The following is a 16,071-nucleotide window of genomic DNA, read 5'->3' as shown; positions in this document are numbered from 1 at the left end:
AAACCTTTTCTGACAGGTGTACGTAACAGTCCTCATTTTATAAAAACTGGAAGAACAAGCATTTTACTTATGGTATGAGATAAATCGTATGTTTGATTAAAAATGTAAATTAATTAGGAAGTAATATGCAATAATTATTACTCAATAGTATAAGGGAAGAACACATTATTTCTTAACTGTAAGGGGCAGAAGATAAGACTAACACAAAAGAAGCAGCAGCAGCTAGGAATGGTGAGAATAAGTCTTGAGGGTAAGAGATAAAGAGGAGACAGAAAGCGTACATGTTGGACACAATGAAAAGGAAGTAAATTGGAGTCACACAAATTATTTTAAATTGAAGTAGGCTGAATGAGCACATGTTACAGAGCAAGTTTTCATATGTGTAGTACTGCAGTGCTTTTGGGGGGGGGGGAGGGGGGGGGTAGAATTGTCTTTGCAGTGACGTAACTTTTAAAGCTATCAGCTGTTGTGCTGGAGAGTGTACTTTGGTTAGGTACTGTGCTTTACCAATCTTTGCCAGTGTTTTTTCATTGTCGTTGACAGCTTAACATGCGGAAAACTGGACAGCACTTACTTATTTTGTGGTAATTAACAATGGACATCTCAAGATTAACTGCTCGTCTTACGAAGTACATAATTGTAAATAAAATAGAAAGAAACTTCCACATGGGAAAAATATATTAAAAACAAAGATTCCAAGACTTACCAAGCGGGAAAGCGCCGGCAGACAGGCACATGAACAAAACACACAAACACACACAATTGAGCAGTTGAGTTACACATACGTTCTCTTTTGAAGAGAAAGTATTTTTATTGCCATGGGAAATGCAGTGGTGAGTCATATCACATAGCTGGGATGTTATCAGACCTTGTAGACGTACATGTCGACAGTATACATTGAGTGTCTCAGTTTGAGTAATGTAGTAGCTGGAGTGGCTGATGTGTTTTTTAAAGGGACATTGTCTGCAGTAAAAGTAGACAATTCACATAGCAGCTAATTGAATACCCATAGCATCCACAATATTCTCGATGATATGGACTACAGAGGTCATTGTCCTACATGAAACTCTGCCTGTGACACTCCACAGCACGATAAGGCACAGAAATTATTGTGGTTATTTGAAAACCCCCATTTAACACTCAAAGTAATATTTGTAACAAAGTGGTCATCTGTCTTCATCTTGGGGGTAGATGACCACTTGCATGCTAGTTAACAATGTGTAGTGCGCACACACACAGATCTGCACACAGAGCAGTTGCAGAGGTGAGCATTTTGCTCTCTGTTTGAATATGCGATGGTGTTTGTTCAATGGACATGATAAGGCTGAAAATCAGTGCAGCTATGCATTTGTTAGATGTTGAAGTTTGCGGGAGTGCAACTCATTGCAGGTGAATTATTGTCTGTCTTCATTTTGTGTATATTGTTTCCACATTAGAATTGTCTTTAAGGTTTCCAGATTTATTTCCCTTTTGCCTTCCACATTTTGTATAAACTCTGTAAATAACCTACAGCTATTTGCATACTTTTGATCTTCATTGTATTTTAATGTCTTACTATTGCTGTATCACTTCCCACTATGGCAGTAAAAAATTTGAATTAATGATGTCCTACTTGAGAACATTACAAGCATATATTTGCTCCCACACATAAAACAGTTTCCAGAGCAATCGGTATTTCATTCTTTCATGAGAAGACATTACTGGTGCTCAGAAGAAGGAATTACAAATTTTGGAATCAGTTTTGTTCTATCAAGCAGTTATGACACATGATTTTTCTGTATTATAATGGAATATCAAATTTAAAAAATCAAGGATATAGGGAGAGGGGGAGATGAAGAGGAGTGTGTGTCAGAAAAAAAAAAATTCACAAATGGTAAAATAGAGCAAATGTGGAGTTGCAATACATTCAGAAATGATTGAGGATTGGTAGTGAATGGTAGATCTCAAAGTTAGGTGAATGTGGTATTTATACACAGACCATGAGGATCAATCACTTCTATTTTATAGATCCCATCAAGAGGAATCTTCTTGGATGTGAAACCAATGTATACACTAACAAAAGAAGAAACTCATAGAAACTTAACCTGTGTTCTGGATTAATAACAAAGTATCATGATGCTTATTATTTTAGAAAGAGGCATGTTGCAGAAGAGCTGGAGATGCACAGCGATTGATTGAAAATGTGGTTTCTGCAGTAATGGGATTGAATCATGATATGTGTTTTATGATCTGAGGATGACAAATAAAAGCCGAGATCTGTCAATTCATTTTAAATTGTTATGGTTGTGCTGGAAAATAAATTATTATGGTTAATATTATTTGTGCTACACCAGCTAATTGTAACGTAGTAATTTAGAGGAAAATCACTATTTGAAACACATTGCTGTGTATTCAGTTTACTAAATGGCCTCTGTCTATCTTATATTAGTAGCTTAATATTCACATTGAGTACATTGTTATTTTTCAAAGAAAATAGTTATTTACATCTGTAACAACACACCACTGCTTATCATGCAGCATTCGAATGAATTTTTCTACATACCATAGATCTAATAGGAATTTTCAGTCCTTGAATGTAGATAATCAGATCATTTGTAGGAGTGGGTGATGTCTGTTTTTAATTTTTTTTCAACATTTTAGATAGTCATTCTGTCCCAGAACTTGACAGACAGATTAATAAATGCCAGTTAAGGTACTTGATGTAGTGTGTTGCGCAGACACCCAGTTAGATCTCAACAAATTATCACAGATAAGGTGCATTTATAGGTGTAGCAGACAACCAACTGATGTAATGTCTTTGTTACAGGATGACATACATTCTCTTATGAGTGCACCTGGAATAACACAGGCAATGGTGCAGGCACTATATAGTACAAATGTTGATGACCAGCTGATGGCAACACAGAAATTTCGGAAGTTACTGTCACGTGAGCCAAATCCCCCCATTGACGAGGTTATACAGACTGGAATAGTACCAAGATTTGTTGAATTTCTACAGAACAACACAAACTGCACACTTCAGGTAAGCAGAAAATTGCTTGATAAGTTTCTAAGGACTTAAATGATAACATTAATAATTATATGAGGTCATGTACAGTGCAGATGCAGACATTTATGTAATCATTCCTGCTAAATTTTTAGAGTAGGTACTGCAAAGGATTTGAGTGCCAGGGCACATTTATATATACCATAAGCGGATGCTATGCATGATTCTTCGAGTCTTATATTTTAAATTATTTGTGTACAATCTTTCCTTCATTGTCTCAGCTTATTTCCCATCAAATATAAAATACATGTTGCAATACTAATAATCTTCTGTCTACATCTTTAGTGTGAAAATTGGGATAAGACATCAGAGGTGTTGCTATTAAATAATTACAGTTGTGCTATGAAAGAGCTTACTTGACAGTGGAACTGATCTGTGAAGTGGGAATAGTTGCTGAAATTGCTCTGGGTTGAGTTAAATTAATAGTAAAAGATTTCAAGACATTTGATAAAATTGTAACTGAAAGTCACACAATATTAAATTTTACCACAGTCTATCTGCATGAAGTTGATATTAGAAATGGGAAGACAGTTATCCAGCTGTTGTCAGACTCTGCAACCACTGGAGGGGGAGAAATAAAATGCAGTAGAATAACAAAGAAATGAGTATGAAAATTATTCCAGTTGTAAAACAAAGCATGTGTTATCAACTACGTATACGTTAGTTAAGATGTACATTTCCTCTATAGCATCTGGATTAGTGTCTGTAGTGTCTGCAGTAATCCAACAGATGTCCCACTGTACATTAATTGTAATTTAAGCTAAAATATTTCAGTAGTCAATACCTTATCACACTGGATTACAAATTGTATCTTCATTTGATGTTGTCAAGTGCTGTAATGGCCTAAAGACAATAAAATCTTTATTATTATTATGCCCTACCACCCAATCCCTTCTTCTAGTCAAATTGTGCCACAAATTTCTCTTCTCTCCAATTCTATTCAATACCTCCGCATTAGTTATGTGATCTACCCATCTAATCTTCAGCATTCTTCTGTAGCACCACATTTCGAAAGCTTCTATTCTCTTCTTGTCTAAACTATTTATTGTCCATGTTTCACTTCCATACATGGCTACACTCCATACAGATACTTTCAGAAATGACTTCCTGACATTTAAATCTATACTCGATGTTAACAAATTTCTCTTCTTCAGAAACGCGTTCCTTGCCAGTTGGCATTTTATATCCTCTCTACTTCAACCATCATTAGTTATTTTGCTCCCCAAATAGCAAAACTAATCTAATTCCCTCAGCATCACCTGATTTAATTTGACTACATTCCATTATTCTCGTTTTGCTTTTGTTGATGTTCATCTTATATCTTCCTTTCAAGACTGTTCATTCCGTTCAGCTGCTCTTCCAGGTCCTTTGCTGTCGCTGACAGAATTACAATCTCATCAGCGAACCTCAAAGTTTTTATTTCTTCTCCATGGATTTTAATTCCAACTCCGAATTTTTGTTTGTGTTTCCTTTACTGCTTGCTCAGATTAAAAACTAAAAAACACCTAGATCCTTATCTAAGAATTTCATTTGGATTCCACAGTGTGTTTGCACAAATGTTGACAAGTGAAAGAGTAAATCATCTCATTGAAACTTGGATTAATTGGCATTTTGAAAATGTTCTAAAAGCCATAGCCTTACTTTTTTTATTTATCTTCCCTACCCCATCTGCCCCCTCTGCTCCTACCCTGCTAAAGCACATCTCTGCATACACTTGCAAGGATGGAGGGGGCCACATTGCCCACTGCTGAGAATATTGTAATACATTCTGTTGCAGTTTGAGGCAGCATGGGCACTGACGAATATTGCTTCGGGAACTTCCGCACAGACACAGATGGTCATTGAAGCTGGTGCAGTTCCCATATTCATTCAACTGCTCGGTTCTGAATACGAGGATGTCCAAGAGCAGGCAGTTTGGGCCCTGGGTAACATTGCTGGCGATTCTCCTGAGTGCCGTGACCATGTGCTGGACTCTGGCATTCTAGTTCCACTGTTGCAGTAAGTACAACAAATGCAGGGAGAATTAGCAGGTTTATGTGACTGTGAGTACTGGAATTAAGTTTTGGAAACTTTGTTGCTTTTACTAATTTCACTTTTATTGGAATGAGCATTTGTCATTAAGGTTGAGCATCAAAAAAACTTTTTCATTTTAGAGCCTAGAGGGATAAGTGTTCAAAATATTTAAATTGTCTTAAATCCATATAGCTATTACAACTTTTGCTTGCTTCTTCTTTTATGTGTTAGTATGCCTAAGGCAGCCGTTACTGTGTTTATTGAGAGCAAACTGAAGGAATTGCAACAACTATTACATCAGCATGTGAGAGAAAGTTAGAAGCAGATACTACGTATCTCTCTCTCTCTCTCTCTCTCTCTCTCTCTCTCTCTCTCTCTCTCTCTGTGTGTGTGTGTGTGTGTGTGTGTGTGTGTGTGTGTGTGTGTGTGTGTGTGTGTGTGTGTGTGCGCGTGCGTGCGTGCGTGCGCACGTGTGTGGTGGTACGTGCGCGTTTATCTGCTTCAGAGCCTGTCTCCATTTCAGTTTACTTGTGGGATTAGTATGTGTAGATGCAAATAAAAAGTTATGCCATCTTCTTTTTCAGGCTTTTGAGTAAATCCTGTCGACTATCTATGACAAGAAATGCTGTGTGGGCCCTGTCTAATCTTTGCCGTGGCAAGAATCCGCCACCAGACTTTGCTAAAGTTAGCCCATGCCTGCCCATCCTGGCACGTTTACTGTTTCATTCTGATGGTGATGTTCTGGCTGATGCCTGCTGGGCACTTTCCTACCTGTCAGATGGACCTAATGATAAGATTCAGGCTGTAATCGATGCTGGCGTCTGTCGCAGACTGGTGGAATTGTTGATGTGAGTACCAATTTTAACTCCTTCTTCTTCTTCTTCTTCTTCTTCTTCTTCTTGCAGCGGCACAGTGCATTGCACAGTGTATGAAGTTCCACTTTCCCTCGTGGTAAATCTCCTCTAACATGCACGCCTACTTTGTTACTGACATGCAGTTATCAGGCATAAAAAGCTATAGAAAAGACAGCTCTTTACGATCTTGACTACAAGCTTTACTAAAATTGTTTTAAGGAATATTTACATAAAAGTATTTATGTGTGTAATATTTCACTTTGTTACAATAAACTCGTACGCACCAGTCACTACCAAGCCTTACTCTAAACTGTACAAAGTCTGAAAAGTCTGTATGTACAAATCTTGCTTCCTCTTTCCACACACATAACTCCAGGCAACTACGTCTAAAGTTGTAATTCCTTACTCTTAGAAAAGGCTGTACCCTATGGGTAGGTAGTTATGTACACATACTGACTGCACTGAACTCAAAAACTTCTATTATACCATAATTAATATTAAGATCTAGTATGTAAGTTTTGTTTTTACTGCATATTGCCTTTGCTGCTACACCAATGAGCTGATTAGGTCAGATGGTAATGTTTTCAGATAAGATGCACCTTCTCCTCAACATATGCAGACACCTTTTATTTCTCTTTACCTTACCTGCCTGTTTGACAGAAATTCTTTAACCATTGTACCAATTTACTTATTTCTGCCCTCTTACGATTCCATTTCTTATAACTAACACTATGAGAAACTTTTTCTAAAACATTTCTATACTAAAGAACCCTACTGTACAAAATCACATGACAGTCAAAGAAAGAATTATTCTGATTCACTTATGAACTACAGATAGTATAGTAGAAGAGTTTGACTGCCTCAGGAAACATGGAAAATTAGACAGCTAGGGTAAGCATTATCAGCACATAATAAATCCAACAAAGAATATTGAACCCCCTACTTGCTAATTGCACAAGAAATTAGTCCCAAATATTACATCAATGCCAAGATTTTGAATGACCAAGAAATTGCACTCCAACAGCTGTCCTTCCAATTCCACAGTTAATGGCGCCTCTTGTTTCACACTCTGATAGCTTACCAGTAGCACAGATAATTTTTATTCCAGAAACATGCATCACTACTATACCCTCCGTGTTATTAATAGATTCAAAAAATTCCTGTGAAATACCATTCAAATCACTACCACTGTCCAGTAAACACCTCTTATACACTTGCTGTTATTATAGGGTACCATACCTCCTTTTTACTTACCAAGTGATCTTCTTCATACAACAAAACCTTATTAATCCTAGAAAGCAAACCTTTTCCAAATCTCTTTGACTGTATTGACATGAATTGCACCGACACATAATTTACACTATAACAACAATAAAACAAGGAGATACCTACCCTACACACTATACTGTAATTACAACTTTTTTTTGTAGCACTAAAGTCAAAGATCGTAGTTTCCCAGCACACTACAAAATGAAAACATCCACAAAATACTTACACAATTACAGTAATATAATAAATTGAGTTACTTTTCCTATATACAAAACATATTTACAATGCCTCATTTTCTGAAATACCTGTAATCAAAAAGGGTAGTCAGCTTTTTAGCACTGTTGGATTTTAGGTTCAAAAGTCCATCTCCAATTGATTTACTCTTGTCTATAACAGGGTTGTCCACTTTAAATGCTGTGACAAATCTCTGGATAATGTCTATGCTGGCAATAGCTTCACTGAATAACGCTGTTTGCATTTCTTCATCCCTAACATCATCGTCTTCTTCGATATCTTCATCATTTTGCTTTACTTCATCTTCGCAGATTTCCTCAACTCCTTGGATGGATGTAGTGATGGCATCATCATCACAAGCCACAAATTCATCAAAAGTGATTGGTAAATTGTTAGATACCTGCACCCAATCATGCATGTCCACTACTGATTCATTACCGTCTCTGTTGTGAATGCTCATTTAATTAAATCCAGCCTTATGAAAGCAATTTTAGATCGTTTCCTTAGTTACCATTTGCAGGCTGTTCAGTTTAAACAGTTCATTCCTATCAATAAAGGCAAGTGCCTTAAAGACAAGAGCTTTCCAATACTTGCTTTTCAGGCTATGAATAATCCCGGGATCCATGGGCTGGAGTCAGCTAGTGCAATTTGCAGGAGAGAAATACGCTTTCACATTCCACAGAAATCCTAAGTCTGTTGGACGAGCAGGGCATTTGTCCATAAAGAGAACAACCTTCCTGTTTCTAGCACCCATTCATGCATGAAAAGCTTGCAAGAACTTTTTGAACAAGTTCGCATGCGTCCAAGCACTTTTGTCGGTATAATACTTACATGATAGCGTAGCACTGTTCTTGAAGCAACATGGTTTGTGGGACTTCCCTATTACTATGGGATCCAGCTTGTCACTGCCATCTGCATTGCTGCATAAGAGAACAGTAATTCTCTGCTTGCTCATTCTTCCTCCATGGGATGTTTCTCCTTTAACACTTAAGGTTTTAGAGGGCATGAGTTGGTAAAACAGACCTTTTTCATCCACATTGTACACATCTCGAGATCAAAGCCTTCAAAGAGGGGTGGCAGCACCTCCTCTTTCCAGTGTTCAACACTTTCATCGCTAACTACAGCACTGTCTCCAAATACTGCCTTGCAAATTATTCCATAGTGTTTTGTGAACCTATCCAGCCAGCTATTCGAAGCTTTGAATTCTGTTAGCCCAAGTTTCCCTGATATTGTAGATGTTTTCATTTTTATCAATGCCCCATTTTCAGCTTGTGCTCCATTGAACCACCCCATTAGCTTAGATTCCATTTCTTTGTATGGCGACTTTTAAACATTTTTTCTCTGCTTTTGAACTGCACTGTGTTTCTTAATCCAGAATCTTCTCCTTATTTTTCAATATTCTTGACAATGGAGAGTGTGCAAGTCCCAGTCGTCGAGCCATTTCGCTTACGGGCACATTTGTGTTGCTCTCCAATTCCCGAATCAAGTTCACTTTCTCAGTCACAGAGTTTTTCTTTTTGCTGCCATAGTCAACTGCACTACAGCAACGAATGTGAGTGAGCAAACTGATGTATAACTGGATTCTCCATGCAATACACGAACTGATGCAAACTTGCGTAAACTGACACTATACTGTAATGCTGCTATAAACGTACAAACTTGGACAGAGCTGGGCCGCGTGTAAGCATGCAAAGTGGCATGAGTGTTAGCACGCTGTACGTTGTTAGTCTTTGGCTGCGGCCAGCTAAGTTCGAGCTTGCTCTTACATGTAGCGAGGAATCAATATGTAAGATGATCAATCGTATCCAATATAAATGCTGGAGTGTACTATAGTTACTGTATTTACCTTGTGTGCAAGCTGACCTCGAATGCAAGCCGCACCCCAGTAATGAGATTCGGAAAAAAAATTAAGTAAATAAATTTTAACCCGATTTCAAGCCACACTTAAAAGTGAAAGATATGGCTCATCATATGATGGATAAAGTGTTAAGTGGCCCTACCTGTCAGGGATATGGGACACTTAAAGTTAAGATTACATCGCAAAACACTGACAACAGTGAAAATTTACAATATCTATCGAAATACAGTTATTCCATATCTACACGCAAGTGAGCTGTGAGCAGTGACATCATAGGCGAGCTTGCTGCACTCCATACCAGAACACAGTCATGATTTTTCATGTTTTATTATGAACGCTAGCAACCCCTTGTCGCTACTTTAGTACAAAGCATCATTCTCTGTGCCATCAAGTGCATTAGAAATACAGTATTTTTAAATGCGTGATGAACAATTTCACTTGATACACATTTCCAAGATTGACTAATGCACACGCACACTTGAAACAAGCTTGCACACTTTACATGTCCTGTAGGCGTTAATTGTCTATCTTCTTTCGTTAAGCGCAAAAGATTTGTTTAAACAAACATTTAATGGTTGCAGACTGGACATCATCCATTCTGGAATTACAACTAAGTCCGTTTTACCCTCTGCTAATTTATTTAACCAGCCAATTTTGTTAGCATGTACAATAACATCTTTAGTAGACACTTCGGACATCAGTAAAGTCTTCTGTGTGAAATGAATGGTGGCAGCTGTACAAGCCAGCATGAATTCCTGGTGTGCAGTTTGATGATGTAGCGCTGTAATGCGACGAGTTTTTCCCCGTATTTTTCAGGCCCAATTGTGGCTCCCTTTAAAATTCTGGATTTTCTGTTGTGCTTTTACTTGAATTATTTCTGCAGTTATAGGTAAGCACAGTTACTACTTTCTCACAAAATTGTTCACTACAACTTGCAACTCATAGTGGCAGCCATGTTTTGGTCCAGAAAATGCTTTTCTCTTGCTGGAACAAGCTGAAAGTTGTTACTTTTGCTGTCTCCATGTCTTACCGAAGTTCAAAAGCAGACTGAAACAAATGTTTTTGCGAGCACTGCTCTCATTAGCTGGAGTTGTCAAAATGTAAAGCCACGGTTTTGATGGTGTATATGTAAAGAGTTTTTTTTAATTGCTACGAATATATGAAAAATTGCTGAATTCGTCATGATAAAAAATACCTTAACATTATTACTCAAAACTAGCACAACGGCTTCTGTGGCCACTTCTAGCAGCAAAAAGCAGCAATAAAGGCCGCAATTGCACCCAAATGTAAACTGCAGGTGGTTTTATAGACTTCGAAAACCGGAAAAAAAGTGTGGCTTGCATGCGGACCCCAAAAGCCACTATTGTATTGTTTTCAATATTTAATATTCGTGACATTAAATGTGTGTTTTGCCGTAATGCAAATTACATTAAATCAAATATAAAATTGCATTGCACTTGTGGAATAATTTTCGGGACTTGAAATTTCTTCTGTTAAATGTGGGTTTACGCTAAATCGAGGTCACGCAAAATCGGGGCTATACTCTACACTATTATCACTAATGGATTCGTCATTGCTATCATCATTACAACTGCTTTCAAAATCAGACACACTTTCACTTTCTCTGTGCTTTAGATTTTGTACCTCTTCCACTGTTTTCTCTATTTCAGTCACTTTTGAATTTACATCTTTATTTACTTTTACCAGTTTTTCCTCTGCCACTACTGCACCCTTGGTTTCTACCTCAGTTTCAAAATCATTTTTAATCTGATCTATTTGGTTCTCAAGTTTAACTCTGTTTTCAGCACAAAATTTCGTGGCAGCTTTGACTTCAATTTTACATACCCTTCTACTACAGTCATCACAAAGCTTCCTTCTTTCTTCTACACATTTACTACTCGCCAGTGTTAATTTCTCATTAGTGTTATATACTACTGTATTTATCTTTTCATCACAATCTTTAGCTTTTGCTTCAACCTTCTTATTTAATTCTAAAAGATCAGAGCTGACTACCTTAATCTCCTTTTTAATTTCTTTCTTCAGTTCATCCTTTAAGTTAACCATGTCAGTTCTAATGCTATTAATTTTCTTATCCATACCACTAATGTGTTTTTTTTTCCATACTACTAATGTCATTTTTCATACTACTAATGTCTTCTTTCCTACTCACACTATTCAAAATTTGCCTTAATGTCGCTTCCAAATTTCCGTCCGCCATGAACTTTTGCCCTTGCCTACTTTCACTACTAGATTCCTCCTCCTTAACTTTTTAACTTTAATGACCTCATCCACTTTAGTACTGTTTTTGTCCATTTTGCTCTTTACAATAGCATTTTTGTCCCCATCCTTCAAGGTTACATTCATCTTCAGAACCCATCGCACTTATGTTCTTCTGTTCATTTAATAACTTAACCTCTACAGCTTTGTCCTCAGTCACACTGTCTTGTTCGTTAAGGCCACTCATTATGTAAAACTTAATATAAAACAGCCTTTGCTATGAAATTACCTTATTCTCATTCACTCTTCTGCTGCTGCTGCTGTTGTCATCTGGATCTGCACGGCTGCGGCAAATAGTAATTCTCTCAGCAAGGCATCTTGTTTATCTCTGCTCAGCTGTGTTCACCTGTGTGCTGATTGGCTGCTCCTGTACTAAATGGCTGCTTCCATAGACCCTGCTCGCTGATTCGCAGCTGTCATATTGTGTCAATGAAACCTGTGCGTTGATTGGCTGTTGCACCACTGCACTGTGAACCGCTGTTATGTTCACTGCTCAAAATTTGTGAGTCCTTGTTTATTGCAGCTGCCTACAATATTCCTCATGTCAGGGCACCACGTGTGATGGTTCAGCTTATTTATTTCTTTGTTTTTTGTCCTCTGTGTTAACATACTGGCTGAAAAATATGAGTTAGAAGTGCAGTACTGTGTGCTGTAAATGATGTAGGTGACAAGTGCACATTTGTGTTCCACAATTGTTTACTTTCACTTTTCACAACAACCCATATACATATTTAATATGGCCAGTGCACTATTATTTAACTCTTGATAAGCCTCATTAATAGTTTTCAGGTGAACATCCACATACTGCTACAATAGTTTACTGTTTAATATCTGTGAGTAGTAAAAACGTAACCATATAATTCACAGTTCTTTTGGAATAATCATGCATGTATGGAACACACACTGTCATTGTTTCAACACGCAGCCTAATTGTGTAACACTTATTTCACAGGTAAGTTGAAGCATTGTTGTTGTTCTAACCATCACAGGTTTCTTGTCTGAAACTCGGCCATGGACTGACTTGTCTCATGACCAAAAATCGGGCCCTTATATATCCTCACAATAATAGGGGCCGAAACTATACGTTGTTCGAAGTTAAATTTACAGAAATTACAATTAAAACTTAACTCATTGAATTAACTGACTACATCGAAAAAAAATTTCTTTCTTTTTAGCAGTTTCTTTTACTACAAGAGTTAGGCCGGATTATTTGTTTAAATTGTGAACTTAACAAAAATAGTCATGCAAACAATACTTTTAACAAAGCCGTTAATTACTTTGGAGTTAATGAAGGGCTGGCTTAGCTAACATGTTTTTGAATAGAGCTAAATAGACACTTTAAGATTACTTGCATTTTGTCTTCCAAGTGTTTACAATTATTACTGAATTTGTATTTGTTTATAAGTCACCAATAGAATTTAAGTTACAAAAGAATTACTGATTTCACCCTATAACAAAAGATACTAACTAGGAATAGTTGAAATAAATTAGAAAATCAATTACACACATAAAACTAAGCACAAAATTAGACTTGGTGATGTATTCTTTTATGGAAAGGCAGATTATATCCACATACATTAATGGTTATGAGTTAAAAGTGAAAAAATGAATTTTAAGGAGACAGATGCAAAACAAAAGGGGAAGTAAAATTATCCCACCTTGCTTTTTCAAAAGTCCACATGCAAACATCATTCATAACTGTAGCCAGTTTATGGCAGTTATCAATGATACTTCCCAAATTGTTTCTGTTAGAATAGCTCGCTCAAATGTTGTTACAAACAATCTCTCATAACACAATGTTCAAGTTTGCAAGTAAGCAACATGCCATTCGGAATTTATGTATTTTAAATATCACCAAAAATTCAGAATTTCACCCAGTGCATTCAATCAAAGTCTCTTCCACACTTTACCACATTTTCAAACATTCTGGTACCAAAATATCTCGATATTAATTATTTTCAGCGGAGCATGTATCAATTGGTCTGATCCCTATGAGATCCAAGCCCCGACTCTATTTATCTCTGTACGCAAAATAAGTTTCTAGTTCTCCAAAAAATGCACAAATATGCTAATTTCTTATTGGCAGAGAAATATCACAGCCAATCAGAAAGCAGCATCAAGCCTGCTCAATATTGTGCATATATACAGAACCGGAGCAGTAAATTAACATAAATAAATTTTGAAAACCCACGAATATAAAATTAATTCCCTTTTATTAAAACTACTTTCCTGAAATCATAATCTCATTTATCCAGTACTATAAACTGACTAAATAGTTTATAACAAATTCCCTGATTCAAATTAGTAACACACGTCATTCTCAAACATTCTTCATGTGAGCAATTACTTCACTGTGTAGTATTTCACATTCACACCTTCATTCACTCTCACAACTAAGCACAATTATAGTTGTAATTAATAAACAATTAGAAAATTAAACAAACAGAACCTGAAATAAAACTTACAGTATTTTGACTTCAGCGCGAACAGTGTCCGTCAGCTAGTGACCTCTATCAGATCGAGTAGAAACAGCATACAGTCGTGCAATCTGATGTCACCTGTCCTGCGCGTGACTCGTACTGCATGTCTGATCACTGCTGTAATGTCCCATCTAAATAGGTGCAATTTAGAGGTGCTAAGCCACATTCTTCTTCTTCTTCTTCTTCTTCTTCTTTTTCTTCACTTTCCATGTTAAGCCATTTATTGCCTATTACAATTCCAAGCTTCCAGAATCTTGATTTCTTTTTGGTTTGTCTTTCCTTATTTTTGTAGATAATCTTTCAGTAACCATTCCTTTTTAATGATCAGTTAAGCTTCTTTTCTTTATCCTGCGTCAACCATTCTGATTCTGTCTGTCCTGTAACATCTCTTGGCAATACTTGGAAACCTTATCTCTGAACACTGGATATGCATTTCCTACTTCTTGTTTACTACCCACTATTCTTTTCCATTTAATAGTTTTCCTAGTGCAACCATCTTGTAAAACTTTAATCTGTGTATTCAAGAGTTTTATTTTTCAGCTATCTGCTATCTATAAATATTTCTAAACTTATTTACACTATTTTGCATGTTTTGTATGTTATATAATAGCAAAGATATTTGAAGAGTTTGTCTTATTCTGTTATTTCATTGTTAATAACAATTTTAGTCTGAGTTGGTTATTTACTTGTAAAAGCTGTGCTGTTAGTTGTTTGCACTGAAATTTTGAGGTAATATTTGTAACACAATTTATGCCATTTGTGAACAGCTGTGTGCATATCATTTACCTTCTTAGAAATCAGTGCAAGATTATTGGCATAAAGCATTGTTTTTCTGCCATACCCCCTGTTTACTTTAAAACTTCATTTTTAATACATATTGAACTTAATTTTTAATACATATTGAACTTAATTTTTAATACATATTGTGACGTAGTGACATGCATTGATGATTAGGAATCTGTAAGATTCTTCTTGCTGATCACAGTAGCCCTGTGCCCTACAGAATGCGTTCCCATGCCGAGAAGGTACTAGCTCTCATCCCAGTCCTTGAACACTCCAGGCCTATTCATGCATGTTTAACTTTCCAGACTGTATAAATGACACAATAAAATGTGGATTGATAAAGTCATTATGTAGCCTTTCAGATTGACAATAATTTACTGCTATACGAGTTTCAGGTCTACACCAGAAATAATTTGGGATACTGAAATTTGAAACTTCCTGGCAGATTAAAACTGTGTGCCCGACCGAGACTCGAACTCGGGACCTTTGCCTTTTGCGGGCAAGTGCTCTAGTTTCATATCAGTGCACACTCCGCTGCAGATGAAAATCTCATTCTGGAATACTGAAATTTACCCAAAACCTACATTTTATAGTTTTTCATTACAAGCAACTCCCTGACTTGCACTTTCACAGCTGCCACAACCTTCCACACCAAAATATTCCTCCCATACAACCTGGCCACCTGTGGCAAATGCATCTGCAGTGATGAGAACTCCCTCACCCAGTATACTGAAGGCCTTACAACAGCCTTCGTAGACAGGCAATACCTCCCCTCCCAGACCTAATGCACAAACAGATCTCCTGTGCCATATCCCTACACACACCTGATACTCACATCCATCCCAAGAATACCAATACCACTCGTGATTGGAATGACTGAACCGTGTCCTTCGCCTTGCCCTTAAATGAGGGACATCCTACACAAGATACGTCCACCCCTTCCCAGAGTGGTGTTCCGCTGCCCACCATCCTAGTCCATCCCTGTGCCACTCCCACCCTGAATCCCCTGCCACAGGGATCATACCCTTGTGGAAGACCCTGGCATGCCTGGCCTCCCAAACAGCACCACCTACTCCAATCCCATCACAGGCTTATCCTACCCCGTCAAAGGCTGGGCTACCTGTGAAAGCAGCGATGTTATATACCAGATCTGCTGCAGCCACTGCACAGTTTTTTTACGTTGATATGACAACCGACCAGTAGTCAACCAGAATGCATGGCCACTAACTTAGTAGCGGTAAGAGTATTGCTGAAGTT

General features: G+C 37.3%; 1 protein-coding gene across 5 annotated transcripts in view; it reads left to right on the top strand.

Moving 5' to 3' along the window:
- The window catches only part of LOC126281139 (importin subunit alpha-7), a 52,857-nt gene that overhangs the window by 10,663 nt on the left and 26,123 nt on the right, over window positions 1-16,071 (top strand). For all 5 annotated transcript variants that reach the window (XM_049979828.1, XM_049979821.1, XM_049979819.1 and 2 more), the window contains exons 3-5: window positions 2,807-3,022; window positions 4,824-5,044; window positions 5,644-5,907. In XM_049979828.1, coding sequence (XP_049835785.1) covers window positions 2,807-3,022; window positions 4,824-5,044; window positions 5,644-5,907 — 701 coding nt within the window. The remainder of the gene's footprint in view (window positions 1-2,806; window positions 3,023-4,823; window positions 5,045-5,643; window positions 5,908-16,071) is intronic.

This window comes from Schistocerca gregaria, chromosome 1, assembly GCF_023897955.1.
Source record: "Schistocerca gregaria isolate iqSchGreg1 chromosome 1, iqSchGreg1.2, whole genome shotgun sequence".
Taxonomy (NCBI): Eukaryota; Metazoa; Arthropoda; class Insecta; order Orthoptera; family Acrididae; genus Schistocerca; species Schistocerca gregaria.
The sequence above is the reverse complement of the archived record's forward strand: the minus strand, read 5'-3'. Positions and strand labels throughout refer to the sequence as shown.